Genomic DNA, 21,071 nt, shown 5'->3' on the forward strand with positions numbered 1-21,071 from the left:
TAACCATGAATCCCACATCGCTGCAGAACTAGAAGCTAAATTGGGTGTTAACCCATCTATGGTCATTATACTTTTTGGCGCTGAAATATCATACATGTTTGACCATCGACCTGCTAGTGATCATAATTTGTGATATTAAATGAAGATCTTGTGGAGACCTGTTGCATTCTCCCTAGTCTTGATGACTTCTTCATATGAGAGTAGCACCGTTTGTTGACTGAGACTTGTCCCAGAAGGATATTGGTCATGTTTCGCTCTCGCCAAGCAGTTGTCGTCCTTTGCTTAGTCAGAAACTTTGCATTTGGATGATATTTCCCAGACAATATAAATTCTTGGCCTTGTCTATTCTGTTCTAAAGCTTATCTTTATGCTGAAAAATAAAGACCTTGATATCATGCTTTGTAGAACAAATGGTATATAATATGAGAAGAAAAAGTTTGCCCCGTAGGCATTTTACACCACAAATAACTAACTTGGGAAACGATTAATCGTAATGTGTTGGCATCAATCACCTGGAGTTGTGATTATATTTTGGCTTTATGCAGAACACAAACTAGCCATAAGTTTTTGTTTGGTCATACGATGCACTTGAAGATGCACACTGTACATCGACCCTGTTGGTCGTTCCATTAAAGTCCAACCATGTTTTAGCTATTTGCAGGCATATTCTCTTATTAATTCTCGAGCATTATTGCTTAACGTGGTTTAATTCTCTCATAACCATTATACCTTAAAATGTTGCAATCGATAATACCCAATTTTCTAATGGTATGAGTAATTGGGTAAACAATGGGCAAATATTAAACGAGCTAGACTATACAACTCTGCACACCAAAATCACTGCTTGGCGGCACTGGCCTGATGCCATGTACTTTGCTATCATAATATATGCACATATTCCTCTATGCGCCTGAAAGCGCGATATGATTGGTTAATGCCTTTGCGAGCATTGCAAATAGAGAAATCTCTATTACTTGTTGATCTGAAATCAACTATTTGCTTGTCCTTGTGAGCAGTGCAAATGGGACACTATTTTTGCTTGTTGATATGAAGTCAACTATTTGCTCCAAATGGCATTGTGCATGAGCCCCTGAAGAATTTTTGGCTAATATTGTGTTGCATATGACATTTTAAATCCTGAAGATTATCTGTATAATTGATAGCAAAGGTACTAAATCTGCAGAATTGTACCTAATGAACAACTTGTAGTTGTGAGTCTCGCTAGAAGTTGAGACTAACCCTTCTAGTAGAAGGAATTCAATACAGTATCCATGCCACTGTATTAATTTAAGCCCAAGCTCACTGCATATAATGTTTAGATGTAAGCCCCCCTTTATCTATGTGTGTAAGATTTTCCAATAAATCACCACCATAGCATACTTTAGCCACAATCAGAAGATTGTGGTTGGGGATCGTATTCGTATGCTTTGAAATATCGCGGCATTAGCGGGAGATAAAAGCCCATCTTGTGTAATGCCTTGATATTTCTATAGAATAATGAAACACACAAAACCCGAACTGAACATGTTGTTCAGTTTATACTCCTATGTTAATGGAGTTTGCTAGAAAATCGTTGAGGAGTAACCGTATCCATTGTGATAAATTGTAAATGCGTCTACCTGAAGTAGATATGGATATACCCAGGATTAATATCATATCCATAGTTGACTTATTGGCATTTGATCTAATTCTGCGGGGACACTTGCGAATATGATCCGTCGGCCTTAGTCAAGCATATGCACTTGATGCAGATTCACGCTGTATGTGAAACTCTCCTCCGATGAAGTCACCCTGCTGGTGATATGCCTCATGAAGAGGCTCATCTTGAAGATGAAATTCCTAGCAATGCGCGCAACATCATAGTGCTACGAATACGGAACACAATCGATCGTTCATTTTGGGAAACATCGAATGATCTAAATGTGGGAGACAAATGTGTTGACACCTATCTAGCCTCTCTAAAATTGCAAATGATTCTCTTTGAAAAAACCCGGATCCGGAACAAAGTCCTAGGCATGAGTGCTTGAAGCTCTCTTATCGGGTCAAAAGTGTAATTGAGGTTGAACCAAAAATCACAAAGTGAGTCGCGACCTAGAGTTCGGACATTTATGGGTCACTATCAAAATAATGTGTGGTGCGATGGTTCAAGTGGTCCTAGAAGAGACCCATCCCCACGTGTTTTGAATAAACATGGTTCTGTTATGTAATATATCTGGCTAATGGCATGAATTGACATATGCAGTTAATGGATTCTGAAAATCCATTGAGATCCCAGTAGGACTCAAAATATCAAATTGTAAATATGCAACATGTAAATCTCATACCAAATACTGTCTTCTTGAAGAAGCATGTCTTTTTGAAGAATGACTACTCTCTCGTGTAGAGAGTAATTCTCCCAGTAGCGAAAATACTTCCTTGAAAAAAATTTCTTGAAGAAATAAAAGTCTAAATTAAACACCAGAATTTGATAATCCCGATATAGGACAAAGACCCATACAAGACCCGAGACGAATTGAAATGAGGAACCGAAGAACTTGAAGTTCACTTGATAAGCACGTGCATTTCACGAGTTTTACTATGTGTGTATGTATGTACACTCGTGATATATATTCACTATAATGCTTTTTCCACCTGAAGTTTTGGAATGAAGGTATCCTCTAATGCCTTGAAGGCAGAAACCAGAATATATGGTGTTACTGGCAAAATGCGATGGATGCCGATAGCCTTAGAGTGCCGACCGTCGCAAGTGGTGGCTGGTAGGTAGGGTGGCAGTTGAGTGCAGGATCTCGCTCGGCATGTGAAGGCTCCCTCGAGAAAGAAAAATGTAATTGAGCGGATGAGACAGTGATTGCGACAACGGATAACTTTTATTAAAAAAAAGCAAGAAGAAACAAACTAAAAACTATTATATCAGAGCACGACACAAACTTAAACTATAGTTTATCACTAAAGTAGAGCATCATCTCGGTGCATAATGTACAATGTCACCATGACATCTAACACCGGATTTTTCTCACTTTGTTATTCAGTTCAGTTCGTGGCCTGGCAACTCAGACCCAGTCATCTGGCCACGGCACTGTCACATCACTTGGTCTCGGCGGCGCCATTGGCCTCCGGTGAAGAGGACGCGAACACCTTGGCGATGCGTTCGGTGGGGACGGTCGGGAGGTATCTGGCTCCAGTGTACCCCTGCCTCCCCGCGGCGGCGACCACCTTGTTGTACCTCGCCGCGCAGTAGCCCGCGGCGGGCACCACGATGTGGGCGATGTGCGGGAAGACCGGCAGGCCGTTGAGCGAGCGCCAGGTGGAGACGGCGAGGTGCTCCGCCGTCGGCTCGTAACGCATGTACACGCCCTTGGCCACGGGCTCCGCCTTCGCGTATGCCGCGCGCGCTGCGCCCTTGACACCGGACTGCTTTGCCTCGGCGGTCAGCTCGCGCGCCACCTCCGGCACGCCGCGGGCCACCGCGCAGGTCCGCGCCGAGGCGGCCTTGAGCGACCCCGGGAGGTGCCTGCCCAGCTTCTTCAGCGTGTCGTCCACCTGCCATTCATTGTACGTCAGTGACAAGTCATTAATTACCAAGCTGAAATTTACTATTCCGGCCGTTAACAACGATTGTTGTTCGCTGGATGATACTCCAAATTAACATTAGCGAGATCTCGTCCCAGCAGAGTCCATAGCACTGCCGAATCTACTGGAGAACGAAGACACGGCAGATTCCCCACGCCACTACCAGTCCACCAGAGACTACCACACAGGATGCTCACACACACACACACACACACACACACACACACACACACACACACACACACACACACACACACACACACACACACACACACACAGAGTGTGATGTGGTGACTAAGTGACAAACTAGAAAATTTATGTGCGCATATAACATAATGTCATTTTGTATGTGTGATTTTTGTTGTTGTAGTTTTTGAAAACTTATAAGTAGCAGTTTTAAAGATGCTTCGCTTTCGAGAGCGAAATCACCGGTTACATCAAATTAGCGCCCCACCACCACGCGCGGCGCATGCACGAGGGAACAGGGGCTGGGTACCTTGCGGTCGACAAAGGCAAGGATGTCGACAGGGACACCGTGGAATTTGCGGTAGACAGGGCCAACGACGCCCTTCACTGCGTGCTCAGTGGCGTCGACGCATGGGCGGAGCGGACCGGCGTGGTCTTTGGCCAGCCCGTAGAGCCCCGCGAGGCACACCACAGCCTGCACCGCCGCCACATGTACAAAGCCCAGATACCTCAGCTTCGGCGCCTGCTCCTGCTCCTGCTCCTGCACCACCACCACCTCTCCCTCCTCTTGTTGATCCATCTCGTTCTCCTCCTGCACGGACGACCAAATGAAACCCACAAAATCCAAATCAATTCAGCAGCAGTGTGTATATATAGTTGGTCCAATATGCCTGGTGTAGCAGTAGCAGCGGCGAGACTCGGCTTTACCGCTTCCGCCTGGGGGTCGGGGTTCGCCTCCCCCATCTCACAGCAGTATATTTAATTGGAATCTCCAAAGCTCAGAGGGAAGGTATATATAGGTTGGAACCGGTGTCTTCCTCCCGTCGGATGCGGGGCCGTTTCATCGGGGCCATCGAAAGTAAAGCTCTCGCTGGGCCGCCACGTGAACGGCCCACGTCGCAACTCGCAACCGGTCCGAAGAATCTACTGACTCCCTCTGGAACAACCGAGCAGCACAATCAGCGCAACTAGGGGAAGCATCATCCCCTGCACCTCGACTGGGACGGTAGCCGTTTGGCAGCTGGCCGCCTGGGAGGACACTGTTGTTGTGCAGGTCTCAACTTGTTGCTGGAGGCAAAGAATTAGTACAGCTCAGGTTTTCCGCGCTGTCTAGCAGCGGTGCCGCAGCCTTGGTCTAGATCCATGGTGATGACATGGCGCTCAGCCCTTCGTTTTGCATCTGCGGCTCAGATCCCTGTTTATGTGGTACAAAATGTTACCAGCAGGCATACAAAAAACAAGCTTATAAATTCTACAAAAATGGGAGGATTTCAACAACCCGGCGGCTAAGATAACCCAGCTAACAGGTTCCTAGATGGGATTGGACCTCAAAGGCGATACTGACATGGTCCGATCCGTCGACCCGGCCCTACCCACAGCTGGATCCGGAGTTAGGCATCAAGCATCACATTAATTGACGCAGCCAGGGTCGTCGCGCTAGTCAAGAATGAAACAAACCAGAGCTTCTACACTCCACTGCTGTACCCGAAGACGAATAAAACCGACCCGCCATCATATCTGATGGCTGATCGACATGCTGCTGTATAATAATAGTGGTGCTACTGCATATGGTGGCATTTAGTACCGGGTGGTGTTACAGCCCGGTACTAAATGGTTTGGGGGCTCCGGGAGCCATTTAGTACTGGGGCATAACACCACCCGGTACTAAATGATAGCATTTAGTACCGATTGGTGTTATGGCCCGGTACTAAATGGCTCCGGAGGGCACTGTGTTATAGAACCGGTACTAAATTGGCATTAGTACCGGGTTTAAAGCAACCGGTACTAACTGGAGGTGGTCGAATGACTCTTTTTCTAGCAGTGTCCAAAAACTAATCTCCAACTTGCCAACATGGAGTACTTAAGACACATAATAAGTAGCTAGAGGGCTAACAGTCCTATAGATTACTCATGCCATATTTCTGAATTTCAGATTAGACATCTATCATTTTTCCATGTAGAAATTCATTTCTAAGTCATGTTATAGATTACTCATGCCATAATTTCAGAATAATACATTGATAACTCTACTTGCACATGCCGAATCGAGGCATGGAAAAAAGGAGCCATCACTGCATGTGTCTTAAATTGGGAGATATACCTCAGGATCATCATCCATACATAGTAACTACATTGCTTTCATCATGTGATTGATGACATAGAAGCCACATGCGTTGCCGGGAGGTTGCTGATGGCACTACAAAAAATAAATAGACCAAAAATAGTGAGAAGAAAGATACTACACAGCTTTATTACCAGTTTTCATAGCAATGTACCATACCGGGAACTTTGTGACACATTCCAAGCTGCTGCTATTGTCCATCTTCTTCATTGTGCAGTATGTATTAAAAGCCCTACAACAACACAGCCATGGAACATTGTTAGTTCACTATCAACACAGCCCATGGAACTGCACATAGATTATTTTGGGAATTAGTTGAAGGTTATGAAGGAACTCACTCATTAAGCACCTCTTTCAGCACACTGTTCATGCGCCTTGGGCCTGAGTGAATTAAAGTACAAGGCCTTTTTCCACTTTGGAATGATAACCACTAAAATCCAGTGGCCAATTGTGTTATGCACAAACCACTAAATTCAGCACCCACCACACAAAGTTACTAGTTGCAATTTTTATGTTCCAAAAAATAAATGGATTACCACAGATATAAGTTAACAGACACTGAACAAAAAGACTCCCATACACTGAACCTGAACAAAAAGACTCTTAAGTTAATAGACCAAGAATACACTGTCATGCAAGCATTATAACAAGAACAATGATTACACTGATTTTAATACCACAAAGACTTGAACATCAGCAGGAGCTAGAGAAGAAAAAAGTGACATTTAGCCATTCAGTCTAAACCCTAAGCATTTCACATTCAGCCATTCAGTCCATAATCAATCTAAACCCTAAGCATTCAGTCTAAATCCTAACCAACAGCAAAAGACTACTGCGCTAAGCATTAGTCTAAACCCTAAACATCAATCTAAACCCTAAGCATTCAGTCTAAATCCTAGACTACTGCCCTAAGCAGAGAGAGAAGGTACCACTGACCTCTGTCACCGGTGAGCAGAAGCTTGATGAAGTAGTCACCGGTGGTGCCTGTGGTGGCCGTTTTGTTGTCATCGCCGGACTTGAGGTGGTCAGGTTGTCGTCACCGTGCCAGAGGTGGCCGGGTCGTCGTCTTCGCCGTGGTCGTTGCCTGGGCCCTCGCTGGCGGGGAGAGTGGCGGCGGTAGACGCGAGCGGGGAGAGCAGCGGAGGCGAGCGGGGTTGGGCACGGCTCGAGGGGCACGGCACAGTGGGCACGAGGGGAAGGCGCGGCAGGCGGAGAGAAGGGGCGCATGCATCGAACTTGAGAACTTTCTCACGTTCTCACAATCAATGCATGGACAACACAAAGCAGACATGCGCCGATTCAACTTGTCCGCCTCTGCTCCGCTAAAGAATGACTTTATACCACTTAAGTACTCTTCACAAGTACGGTTGTCAAGATACATCCACCTTCGGTCCGCCATCTGCATTGTTAAACAAGAAACTTATCAACATCCAAGCAAAATGAATACAAATGGGCCTAAAATTGCATTTGGACCTCAATTATGAAAAGAAAAGCCTCACCTTCTTAGCTTCCAGAGCACCGAGAGCACGACATGCAGACGAGTGAACCACTTAAGCTTCAGAGAGTAGTGGCAGAGCCATGGCATCCAGGTCCAGCAGGATGGCGCTGAGCTCGAGCATGGTGGCTGGCCGGCGGGCTTCAACACAAGCTCAACATGTTCATCAATTCTGCACACACACACACAACGGAATTGAATTAAACACACACACACACACAAGGAATTTCAAGTATGACTGAGCTGGCTGTAGCTAGAGCCTCACATTCTTGACAACCCTGCAAGACCCGACTGCAGCGGAGGAGGAGGCTGGGATGCCGGCAGTGGCGTAGGAGGAGGATGGGATGCCTTCAGCTGCCCCGGATGAGCAAGAACGTCGATGGCCCCGTGCGGGCGGCAGCAGAGCTCTCGCTGAGCGTGGACGGCAAGGAGCGAGGCGCGGTCAAGAGTGGAGCCTCGCCATGCCGGAGAGGAGCGGCGGGCGGAGGTATGTGCCGCCGGCCGGCCGCAGCACGCACGCGCATACGACGGTGACGGAGCGAGGCGCGGGCAGGAGCACTCGTGGCCACGCCGATGAGGAGCGAGCGAAGGAGGAGGTGTGCCGCCGGCCGGCTGCAGCACTGCAGATGATGGCGAGGAGCGAGGCATGGGCAGGAGCGCTCGCCACGCCGGCCGGCGGAGGGCGCGACCTAGAGAAAGCTGGTGAACGAGAGAGAGAGGAACAGTGTCTCCTATAGGAGAGGCTATAGGAGGCACGTCGTTGTCAACCGCGTCTCCTTTCAAACAAACATAAGAGACGGGGATTAACAAGCCGCATCGCCTTTACCTCACATGATATAGGAGACGCGGGTTCTAAAACCGCATCTCCTGTTACAGGAGACATTGGAGAAGCGGATTGTAAAAGGAGATGCGGGTTCTTAAACTGCATCTCCTTTTATGTGACACATAGGAGACGCATATCTTTAACCCGTTGAAAGTGATCGGGTGCTCTAGCCTAAGAGGGGGAGGGGGTGAATTAGGCACTCTAAAAACTTAGACCTATAGCTCCAACTAGTTTGCACAAAACTTAAACTAAAACATGCTATCTAGATGTGCAACGTAGCAACTACGTTGTTCTAGTGTGAAAACCCTATCCCAAAAGAGTTTAGCAACCTATAGCATTTCCTATCAAGAAACTATTCTATGAAAGTAAAGGCACACAAATTGCTAGTATGAAATGCGGAAGCTTAAAGAGCGGGATAGGAGATAGCAAACTCTTGACGCGGGTGTTTATCCCGTGGTTCGGTTAGCCACAAAGGCACACCTACATCCACATTGTTGTAGCACTCACTAAGAGTATTGCTACTCGGCCACCAAGTCTCTTCCGTGAACACAATCACGGTCACCTTGGCCCCGGGTTCCACTAAGGAGCTTTTCCACAAAGGATGGGGGTCTCCACGTCCCCCGCACAAGGATGTTGTCGCCGCTCCCCACCAAGTCGTAGGGTCGATGACGTTGCCGGTGAGCTTCACGCTCCAAGGTGCCGGCGCACCAAGCTCTTGCTTTGGTTCACTAGAGAACCACAGCACAAAGGCTCAATGCCTTGCAATCACACTCACTAAGAGCTAATCTAGCACTCACACTTTACAAAGCTAGTGCTACAAGCTAAGGATATGATCTATGAGCTCTTGTATGGCTTGGAGATGTTCTTGGATGTGTATGAGGTGTCTTGGGACTCCAGCAATCTTCAAATGGCCAGGGTGAGGCGTATATATAGGCCACCAAGTCTTGTAGCCGTTGCTCCAACGGTCAGCTGAAAATCTGCGTATCACCGGAAGAACCGATGCCTCTGGCAGGGGTAGCGTCGGTTCTTCCGGTCACTCATAAACCGAAGTAGCCGTTGAAGTTCTGACAGCTGATGCAGTGACCACCGGTTGAACCGATGCTTTGTTCCGATGCATCACCAGTTCATCCGGTGCTTAAGAATCTTCTCCTGGGTGCTGACGTCATTACACTGATGGTATGCACCGATGCCTCACCGGTTCAACCGGTGCTGAAGAATCTTCTCCTGGGGTCTTGACATCGTCTCTGGAACATAGGACGCCCAATGCACCGATGCCCCTTTTTGACCCGTCGGTTCAACCGGTGCCTATAGGCTGACTTGGCTTCGATTCCCTTCTGCACCAAACTTCATAGCTCCGGTTCTTCCGACAGGCGTCGGATGCACCGATGCTTAGGCATTAGTTCTTCCGGTGCTCCTGATCCAAAGAATGATCATCTTAACAATCATATTAGTCCAAATGTTGTGTTGTCATTCGATCACCAAAATCACTTGAAATGGCATAAAAGGTGCCATGTTCCTTACACCCGTGTCTACTATATGACGGGAGACACAGCTTGTGTACACACGTCTCCTAAGTGGGTACATAGGAGGCGCGGGTTGCCCTCTAGCGATGGGAGCGCACTTATAGGAGACATGTCTTGTCAACCCGCGTCTCCTATTTGTTATAGGAGACGCGAGTTAATTCCGCGTCTCCTATGAGTGTGTCTTCTTTATTGGTTTCTTACATAGTGATATACTTCATATCATAACTTCACACTATAAGTGCTTATTATAAGCTCTACATTTATAGCTGCTACATGAGTACACAACTTCTATACATATTTCACAAAGGAACTCACCATACCTAGGTACAACTTACAAACCAAACTAACCAAACCGACATATATGGCCAGCTACATTCTATACAGCTCACGTTTAGCTAAACACCTAACTAAGCTTCAGCTCACACAAGTGGCAACTATTTCCACCGCCACGTATACGACTTGCCTCGAAGCTTCACACACACACACGCACTCCCGTTGCTCCCGTTACATAATTCTAACAGCCGCTGGGGTCCAGGACGTCCATCCAGCAGCTCCCGGCCTTCCAGTACGCCGACGACACGTCGCCGGGATCGAACATCCCAGTGTCCAGGGACGTGAATGGCGTTATGTTGGCGGATTGGATTCTGCGAGCAGGGCCGAGGCGGCGACTTTGTCCATGGCCGTGAAGCTGAACAGAGGCAGCGGCGGGGGCGGGAAGAGGGACGCCAGCACCGCCGCCTGGTCAGCGAATATCGGCGCCGGTGGTGCCACGTGCACGGCGGTGTTGCTGTTCGACGATGGCGTGGCGGGCGCTGTGGCTGTAGCCGCCGTCATCGTGGTGCTGCCGCTGTTGGAGCGCGGGTTCTTGGCGTCTGTTGGCGAGGACCGCTTGGCCCTGCGGCAGCCGCCGCCGACGGGGATGTTGCGGAGGGCGCCGCCCATAGTCCAGTACCGGCGGCAGGCCCTGCAGAAGTGGCGCGGCTGCGACAGGTTGTAGTTGTTGTAGTAGCAGAACTTGGTGTCGGTGGACTCGCACCGCGGGCACCTGACGGCCTCCGCCGCCTTGCGCTGGTACTGCGCCGCCTGCGCGCGGCGGAGGCCGGAGGGGGCCCCCGCCACGTGGAACGGCTGGCCGTCGAGCCCCGGGATGGACCGGAGCTCCTGCATGGCTTGTGGTGGCAAGGCCTCCTTCGGTCAATTAGTGGGTGTGCGCCGAGAAAGCCTGGAGCGCGGTGAATTATATTAGCTCCTGAGCACACTGCATCATATACTAAATATCGGAACTTGCTCGAGCACACTGTCGGGCATTTGAAGTGACCGAAACGCCCCTGCCTGCTGTTCCTTTCGTGTACGTGTAACTCTACTCGCCTACTCGCGTAGACCAAATGCTCTCCTGCAATGAATGATGTGTGTATACTCAGCCTGCGTCCTGATCAGTGCTGACTTGTGATGCTCGGCTGAATTCCGAATTTCTTTTATCCTTCTTATTCAACATTCGTATGTGATCTGCACAAATATAACGTGCGTTTCGAGAGATTGGTTCGACACATGCTGCTGCCCGGAACAGCAAGTAGCGTCATCTGGTGATCACGCAGCAAGAGTGGGACAATCGCCAAGACGTACCTGGACGGGGCTCGCTAATTTACCGTCGACCGTAGGGAGGGGTTCCCTACGGTCAATCTCCCGACCGTTTTCTTCTTTCCTTTTTTTGGTAATTTTTTTGTCATTTTTTGAAAAAAAATATACAAAAAGATTTCAACAAAAATTTTGTAGGCCGCGGAAAATATTTTAAAGAAAAATTGGAGAGATAGAAAAAATTTTCAAGAAAACTTTTGGAGATAAGAAAAAAAATTGAAGAGAAAAAATTTGAAAGACAAAGTTTTACAAAATCAATTGAAAAACATTTGAAGAGGAAAATTTTTACATCCAAAATAAAAAAATTTGGATAAAAAAATTTGTTAAAATTTTTTGTACCAAACAAAAAAAAGAAAAAAAACCTACCGGGCCCTGCCGTCCCCAGCCCGCCGCGCCGCCCCACTGCCGGTCCCGCCCCGCCGCGCCGCCCAACCCCGCCCAGCCGCGTCGCGCCGCCATCGACCCCACTCCGCCCCACCGGCGGCCCTGGGGGAGAGCAAGCGTGCAGCGCTGTGCCTCGCCCGCGCCGCCCAGGGAGGTCGCTGGAGCTCCGCCGCCCCCGCCCCTGCTTCCCGCCTCCGCCTGCGTCGCTGGCCCTAGGGGAGCCCGCGCGCAGCGCCGTGCCTCGCCCGCGCTGCCCGGGGAGGTTGCTGGAGCTCCGCCGCGCTGCCGTCGGCCCCGCCCACTCTCCCCGCCGCCGCCTGCGTCGCCGGCCCTGGGGGAGGCCGCCGCAGCGTCGTGCCTCGCCCGCTCTGCCGCCGCCCGGGATCTCATGGAGAGAGAGAATGGGGGAAAGGAGAAAGAAAAAAGGGAGCAGATAGAGGGAAAGGAGAGAAGAAGGGATGAGAGTGGGAAAAGAAGAAGCAATAAGTCTTAGAGGGGTGGATCGACTGTGAGTTTTGAAACTCACGGGCGATTGTAGATTCAGCATTGGGTACCTGGACTGTCGGGCAACGGAGTACGCAGGGCAGCAACATGAGGTTGTCCACACGACGCGGCGGTCAGGGTCACGAGGGACCACTGTCACTTCAGGCTTCAGCGATCGATCCGCCGCGCGTGGCAATGCCTTCTCCGCCCTGCCACGTCGGCCGTTTGTGCAACGGCCTGAACCGCGCCGCGACGGCGAGCTGTCACGCAACGCCATCTACCTATGATATCACCATTTTGTCACCATTTGCAACGCCACCTATCTATGATCGAAGTTGCAAACCATCATGAATAGATATGACGTTACAAAGCTCAGTACCCGGTGGTTGGGCAATTTGTTCAAAGCAAGCAATCCTTGTATACATAAGATGTTTCAATTACGCACGATATATAGTTTTAAAACATTTCTCTTCAATTTGCTGGCAGTGGTGTACAGATACGTGCAGTTGGAAAACATTTGATGGTATGCAGGAAAGTATGAAGGGTCTGTTTGAATTAGTGTACCACCACGCTTCTACTGTTCTTTTGCGCGTATGTGATCATTGGATGTAGCTGAACACCTAGCAGCACAAGTTTTCTTTGCACAAGACAGTGTCAGTTCATTGTATATGAGCATCAGTACCAACCTTCAGTACTTGGTTTGGGCCTGCTGGGCTTCTCTTGTGTCGTCATTGCTCTGTAAAATTTTTAGATAAAGGAAACCGGCCTCACACACCCAAGATGGATGGTTACAGCCAAAGTTACATAAAAGAGTAGCACTTAGACTACAACCTCCGAAACAGAGACACAGAGTTCAGCACTACTGAGATACACTGATGACCTCATGACGATCCACCTAGCAACACTGAACAAAACAAAGCAACGAGATCAGCAAAACACGGCTACATCTGAATTCTCCTTCTAAAATACCATCCCGCCTTGTGAAAGAACTCCAAAGCCGGTCCTTCCAAGTGCGGACTACTCTTGAACAGCGCAGTCTTCTCTTCCTCTTTAGAAAGTGTTGCCCATTCCCTTGTCCAGTAGGTTCCTCTGAAAATGACCTGCAAATAGGAGTTAGGAATTTTTCCATTGAACACAGCATCATTCCTACAGAGCCAAACAGCCCAACAAAGAACAGTAGCGCCAACAAGAATTTGGTTTCTAAGCCTGGGAAGGAAATTCTTAAGCCAAGAACCCAACATGTTAGATATACTAGTAGGTGGCTGTATGTTGAAAACCAGATGAACTGTGTTCCAAATGAACTTTGCCATATGAAAATCAAAAAATAAGTGTTGAATGGTCTCATTAGAGTTGCAAAAACAACACTTGGGACAGTCTTTCCAATTCCTTTTGACTAGATTATCCTTAGTAAGTGTCACACCTTTTTTAAAAAACCATAGAAAGATCTTGATCTTGAGAGGAACCCAAGCAAATCCTTGTAACGCAGATCAGTAGAGCGTCACGACATTAGTATTTGTTGTATGAAATTAACCATCTTTCAATTTGTAAAACGGGCTGGCAGATTGCCCTTCTATTCTTGGATGACAGACCAAATCTCCATCATTTCCTGATGAAGCACATATCACACCATGATGCTCAAACCTCCGAGTGGAGTCCCTTCTTCATCCCCTGGACCTCCTGTAAAAGACGCAGCTGTCAGCAACGTTATATAAGGAGCTCAGAAGCTGAGGGAAGTAGAGAAGTGGCTGCTATACTCGCATCCTGGAATGTCCTGACTCTTGACCTGCGTCTCCACGCTGCAGTGCCAACTCCGCACCTCCCGAAACAGAGCTCAGCCTGCGTCTGATCATCCAATCCAAACACACAAATCTTCAAACCCAATTCTTCTACCCCTGACTAATTCACGAGCATGACGAGGCCATGTTCTTCTCAAACTGCACAAGAATTTGGAATTTTTTTTAGAATAGGTAAATATTATTCCGACCTCTACAAAGTGAAGTTGAAGTTATATGTAGTAATAACAATACAACCGTGATAAACCTGTGAAAGAAAGGTACAACCGGTCTCAATAAACTTGAGGTGTGGTTACATCCACCTGCCCAGAGCTAAGAAACTGTAAAATGAACTCTGATTCCGCTGCTTAGTAGAGATGATGATGCCTGTATATCAAAAACTCTAGCGAGGGGTTTTTTTTATCCCAACAACCAAAAATTTGCTTCACATGGGATTCAAACTCAGGACCAGTTGGGGCGCGACGTTACCGAGCCGGGCTAGCCAACTTGGCCGCCCAACCTTTCGCTCATGCCTGTATATCCAGCAATGACGCCTCCAACAAGTACAGTGCTCCATAACCCCGCTTGTATTCTTAAAACGCAGTAAGCATACAAGATTACCCGAGCAGAAGTGCTGATAATGTGTTATGAAATCACATTACTTGCTAATCAAGAGAATTAGATAGAGATTAGAGAAACTAGAATATTAGTCCGAAGCCCTCTCAACTCTTTATTGATATTATAATCACTACTACAGAACAGGCCTTTGTTCCAGGCCATTTGTCCCGGCTGTCTTTGGACCCGAGACAATAGGTGGCTTTTGTCCCGGGTCCAACGACTAGCCGGGCCAGCGGGGAGATAGAGGTCTTTTATCCCGGTTGTAGGCACCAACCGGGATAAAAAAGGAGCTTTTTGTCTCGGATGGTGGCTCCAACCGAGACAAAAGACCCCGTGGCCTTTTTGTCCCGGGTGGAGCCACCACCCGGGACAAAAGGGAGCCTTTTATCCCGGGTGGAGCCAGCACCCGGGACAAAAAGCGACCGACGTCTCCCCCCTGCCGATATTTTCTAAGGCGCTGGCTCCTCTCTCCTCTCATTTCTCTCCCTCTCTCCTCTCTCTCTGCCTTATCTTCTTCCTCCCGCGCGCCCCCTTCCTCAGCTGCCTCTCTCCTCCCTCCCTCCGGCCCTCAGCTCCCTCCCCGGTGCGGGCGGGGCCGGCGAGCCGCACCTAGGGCGCGGCCAGGCCCCGGCGGCGGGCACAAGCTCGGCCCGGCGGGGGCGCGCGGTTGCCGGCGCGTCCAGGCTAGCCCAGCGGGGGCGGCTTGGGTCTGCGCGTCGGCCAGCGACGGCGAGCAGCGCCCGGTGGCGGCGGCGCGAGGCCGCGGCGGAGCCGCGCCCGCTGGCCCGGGGCGGCGCGGGGCCGCGGCGGAGGAGCGCCGGGCGGCGGCGGCGCGAGGCCGCGGCGGAGCAGCGCCCGCTGGCCCGTGGCGGCGCGGGGCCGCGGCGGAGCAGTGCCCGGCGGCGCCGGCGCGGGGCCGCGGCGAGTGGAGGCGGCGCTGGCCGGCTACGGGGTTCCTCTTTGTTTTTTTTTTCAATGATTCTGGGATTGAAATTGAAATTATGTGAATGATTTGGTATGGATTATACGCATGATTTGTATGTGGATTTCGATTGCGATTGGGTTCGTGAATGATTTTGTCACTGAGAATAAAAGATTTGGAAAAGTGGGAGCCTGCATGTGGGCGAACCGCAGGCGAGGTCGGGCCTGCGAGATTTTTTTTATTTTGCAAAAATATCATTTGTCCCGGGTCGTGAGCTGCCGGGACAAATGGACAAAGGGCATTTATCCCGGATGCTCAATCCCGGTTGAAAAACCGGGATAAAAGGCTATTGGCAACCGGGACTAAAGCCCTATTCTGTACTAGTGAATATGTGTACAATTGGGGCCTCTCCCACCGCGCGCACAACGTCCTCGGCGGCGCCCAGCTCCGCCGCCAGGTTGGCGTTGATCGGCTGGTCAATGTGCAGCGGCAGCGCCACAATCGGCACCCCCGCCGCCAGCGACTCCAGCACCGAGCTCCACCCGCAGTGCGTCAGGAACGCGCCGCAGGCCCGGTGTGACATGACGCGCCGCTGTGGCGCCCACCCCTCCACCACCAGTGCGAACCCTGGGGCAGCGCGCGGTGACCCTCGTCGTCCAGGAACCGCACCACCCACACGAAGTGCTCGCCGCTCAGCTCCAGCCCACGCGCCACGGAGCCCGGCTGCTGCCCGTCGACCCACCGCATGACGCGGCCGTTGTCGTCCACGAGCAATGGCCCGCAGGCGACGATGGGCTTGCCCCCCACGAGGTCGGATAGGTAGCCCATGTTGGTGCGCTCGAGCTCCATGCACGTCTTGACGGCTATGAACTCCGACGGGCACGAAAGACTGAGGATCAGGATGCCCGTGCGGGGAAGTGCTTGGTGGTGTGCAGCATGGGCGTTAGGTCCGGCAGGGCCGGGAGGTGGAGCCCCACGAGCCTGATCCTACTGCCGGTCTGAATGGCAGGTTGATAGGCGTGGAGACGAGTTGGACGACGACGTCAACGGGGCGGGGCCGGCATGGTCGGAGGTGAGGCGCCTGGTGAGCTCGAGGAAGGGGGCCGGGTGATGTGCCCGTGCACGAGCCACGGGAACATGATGAATAATTCGAGCTAACTCACTACAGGGGGACGTATGATGGCAGTATATGCATGGAGTTGTAGAAGCCTCGTCAAATATATGGCAGAGTGTCTCGCCTGGTTTTTAAAAGGGACAAAAACCAGGTACAAAATGTATGCCCAGGATGAGTTTCATGCATACGTAACTCAAACGGTAATAAACAGAACAATATCAAAGTAAATAACGCTAGACATTTAAAATACTTAATTAGAGCACGACAGCGGAAAGCTCATAAGCGGCGTAGTGGCTCCATCAACTCCACAAGCAATCGACCAGTGGCAGGCGAACCTAGCATCTTCGTCCTCATCTTCAATGTTCACTGAGCAGCATATATTGTTGGGAAATAGCAAGTGTGAGTACATGTCATACTCAATAAGTGTGGGAAAGTATATGCATACTAAGGCTATATCAAGAAAGGCTAACATGGTTAAATGCACTAAGCAAACACATCTTAGACCTACAGAATTAACTACACCTATTCACTAACTGTGAATAACCCAGAGTTAGGGCCTGTTTGGGAGCACTCCACTCCCAAAATAGCCACTCCACTTCACCAACTCCACTCCACCAGCTGTGGTCCATTCTGTTTGGGTATTCTGTGGCTTCACTCCATAACTCTTAAAAGGCCAGCCCAGCTCCTTTCACCCCGCCAGCCCAGCAGATCATCTCGGCCCATATAAACTCCCCACACTTCCACGCGGGCCCGCTCGTCAGTAATTCTACCTTTCCTCTTCCTCCCCTCCATCTCCATCTCAATCTCTGTGCCGCTCCAGGCTGAGAGCACCGACGCCAGCCCTGGCGGCGGCGGCCGCGAGCCAGCACGAGGAGGCCGCGAGCCCCGGCGTGGCGCGGTCCAAGGCGGCGGCATCTGCTCGTTCCGGCGGCGGTTCGAGCCCGCAGGGGCGGCGGTGGCCGTGAGCCCCGGCAACGGCGCGAGCCTGCAGGGGCAGGGCACGAGGAGGCGGCCCGCGCAGAGTAGAGCCGGACTTCCATGGCGGCGTCCCGCGCAGAGTAGAGCCGGACTTCCATGGCGGCGGCCGCCGTGAGCCCGCGAGCCTCGGCGCTAGCGTGAGCCTGGGCGGCGACGGCAACGAGATCCGACCGCGAGCTTCGGCGGCGGTGCGAGCCTGCGGAGCCGAGGCATGGGGAGGCGGTGCGAGCTTCGGCCGGACTTCCATGGCGGCTACACGTCAGGGCAATGGGCGGCGGAGGCGGAGGGGATTGATGAGGGTGGCGGTGGGCGGCGGTCTGTGCGGCGGTGGAGGAGGCTACTGGGGGTGGCGGCGGCGGCTGCGAGGCCATGGAGGGTGTCGACTTGGGCGGCGGCGGGGACATGGAGGACGGCACGGCAGAGCCATGGCAAGCGGCCGGAGGGAGCGCGAGTGAGGAGAGTGCTGTTGACTTTCTGTATTTTTAACGAAATAGTATGGGAGGGATGTGTAACCAGTGGCAGGGTGGGTAATTTTACCCAACTCCACCAGCTCCAAAAATTGGTGGAGCACCTCTTGAGGAGCTCCACAAAAACGATGGAGTGGAGCTAGTTTTTTGTGGAGTGGAGTGGAGCTAGTTGAGGTGTTTGTGTAATTTTTTATGGAGTGGAGCTAAATTTGGTGGAGTGGAGTGCTCCCAAACACCCCCTTAATTAAGAACAACAACTCATTGGATCCCATCCAGCTACCATAACCTCACCAGATCCCATCTGGCTACCAAACCTCACCAGATCCCATCTAACTACCATCCCTCTAACCCTCGTGAAAGACCACGCCGGTCTTGACCGTGAGCACGGCTGATATATCAGTTTTACACTCTGCAGAGGTTGTACAACTTTACCCAAGACCCGTGATTCCATCTCCTGCGAACAGGTAGACTAAGCCTCCATTATGCCGAGTTTGCAAGACTCTTGCACACTACCTAAGGTGTGCAGCCAGGAGATCACTACAAGGTCTTCATTAAGGCCCTCCAGCATGCCATCACGCCACTAAGGTTTGAACCGCCGTACAAAGTAAGGTGTACATTGCCTTCTGCCTACTATGAGGTACAGGTGTACACGCCTTACCCAGAAGTTGCCCCTCTTGAGCCATGTAGGTACGGGCACAGCCCTCCGCCTACTTCCACCAAACAGCTAGACATAGAAGAACACCTAACTACTAACAGGGCATACCATAATAAGCCTCGTGGTTGTACGGTTTTCATGGTTACTTAAGACAAGAGCAGGTCCTTAGCTGGCTCGAGCAAGACAAGCACCATCCCAAAATCTCGTGCATCTTCTGCACCCGCTCAAACCGTCCACTTGCTCAAGCCTCAGCTCCCAAAGATACCCCATAGCCACAATGGCTCTCAACAGTTCCATATAACATTAATCAGGTTAACATTAAACCCACCCAACCAAGACAGCAAAGCTAAGCTCATACTACCCTTGACATGACAACCCACACAAGCAACAAGGATAATAAAGGAAAGTACTAGTAAACAAACATAACATGGGATTCAATATTAATGACTGCATGCAAAGCAATAGAGAAAGAGACACATCCTAAAGTAGGAGCAGCATGAACAAGGAACACTTGCCTTAATGAAGCACTTGCTACTGCTCAGTGGTCTTGATGTTTGGTTCTTCGGTCTCTGAGTTCCAAGTCAATCCTTGAACTCCTCTTGAACGTGTGACTACGCGCGATAAACACAAGATAACAAAAAAATAATACACATTAAGAACAGAGAATACATATACTGAGAAAACATTACTAAAGAATAGGTTACGTCGCTACGATCGTTTGGGCGCAAGAAACGTCTAAAACGGAGCTACGGTTGAAAAGATACATAGTTTACAAGCAAAAGGGCTTAAAGGTAATTACTTCTAAATGTAAGGGACTAAACTGTAAATATAAATTTAGTTCAGCGACCTATATGAGAAATACAGGGACTAAAACATAATTAACTAGAAGTTCAAGGGGTTTTCCATAAAAAATGGACATATATGCAAATACAGAACAACCTATAGGTTAAACTATAAAAAATACAGTATTCCAGAATTGATGAATTAATTTAAATCCTAAAAGTTGATTACTGTGTATGCATGACGTCAACATCGTGTCACGGGGTTGAGGGGTTTTCGGGTTTGAAACCCCTAGGTTTGGTGGACCAAGTTTACGGGATTACCGGGATAGGTCCAGCGGTCCACGGTGGACCGAACGGCGGCTGCGGCGTCTATGCGGCGGTGGCTCGTCGGAGTTCGCCGGAATCAGCTCTCTGGTGACCTAGACGAAGCGGCGCTAGGTGAGGAATGGAGTTGAGGGCATGGGGATCTCACCTAGGGCGTTGCGGGCGTTGGGGAGATGGCACATGTCGGTTGGCGGCGGCTCGATGTGGTAGCGGCGCTCGGGTCCTCGGCACGGCGGCAGACAGCGAGGAGCGGAGCTCTGGCGAGTCACGGCGGTGACGATGGAGGCATCGGCGATGGCGGCGCGGCTCAGAAGGTGGTGGCGCGGCCATGGCGATGGTGGCGGCGCGCTAGGGTTTGGCGAAAAGGGGTCACGGCTCGGCCGGGAATCGGGATTTATAGGGCCAGAGGAGGCGTAGGGGAAGCGGAGAAGACGGGGCGGGTCCACATGGTGGCGCGCGCGGAGAAATCGAAGCGGCCAGTGGACTCCAGATCGGGGATAACGGGCGGGGAAGAAGACTGACGACGGCGTGACATCATCATGACATCAGCAGCTGGTTTTCCCTTTTCTATTTTCTAGGATTTTTAGAAAAGCAAATAAAAATGTTTTGGGCTTTTGTAAATACAAAAACCACTCAAAAAATTCTTGTGAGTTACATAAAAATTTGAAAACCATTTTGAATACATTTTACTCCAAATAAACATTTTCACACAAAAGAGAAAATCATTTTAAAAACACCCTTTTGAAGAAAAGGTTTTGAAAATTGTGGAAAATATTTTATAAACAAACTAGGCTCAAATAAATTCATTTTAAATTAAAAACTAAAAAATGAAATAAAATTGTGTTTGGAAAATTTTGGTCAAAAGTCAATGTGTTATTCGAAAGCCAAAATACACTGAAAGACCGGGATGTGACAACCTATCCTCTTAACAGGAATCTCATCCCGAGATTCAAAAAGCTGGGAAAAAGGTTAAGGCTAGGTTGATCTGAAGGGTCCTGGGTTTCTCAAGAGAAGTTGAAGGGTCAAAGGCAACAAGGTCTAAGATATCGAGGATCGAGGAGCACACACAATCAATGTACATAAACATCACAAACAGACCAAACAATCCATGAAAAACTCGTGGCTACTCATCAAGCAAGGTGGACACATGCACGAAACTTAAAACCACCAAGGGCTCAAGGATCCTAGCTTAGGAACGGGGGACTCCTACTTACTATA

At 50.0% G+C, this 21,071-nt stretch overlaps 1 protein-coding gene and 1 pseudogene across 1 annotated transcript; both read right to left on the reverse strand.

The window, feature by feature from the left end:
- Positions 1-2,848: 2,848 nt before the first annotated feature.
- Positions 2,849-4,515, reverse strand: LOC120644925 (REF/SRPP-like protein At3g05500). The gene is made up of 3 exons (XM_039921667.1): positions 4,465-4,515; positions 4,067-4,348; positions 2,849-3,540 (listed from the first exon to the last, which is right to left on the reverse strand). Exons 1-3 carry the CDS (start codon positions 4,498-4,500, stop codon positions 3,085-3,087), a joined length of 774 nt encoding a protein of 257 aa, XP_039777601.1. The 5' UTR covers positions 4,501-4,515; the 3' UTR covers positions 2,849-3,084.
- Positions 4,516-9,993: 5,478 nt separating this feature from the next.
- LOC120646371 lies at positions 9,994-10,939 on the reverse strand (annotated as a pseudogene).
- Positions 10,940-21,071: the final 10,132 nt, after the last annotated feature.

This window comes from Panicum virgatum, chromosome 8K (assembly GCF_016808335.1).
Source record: "Panicum virgatum strain AP13 chromosome 8K, P.virgatum_v5, whole genome shotgun sequence".
In the NCBI taxonomy this organism is placed as follows: Eukaryota; Viridiplantae; Streptophyta; class Magnoliopsida; order Poales; family Poaceae; genus Panicum; species Panicum virgatum.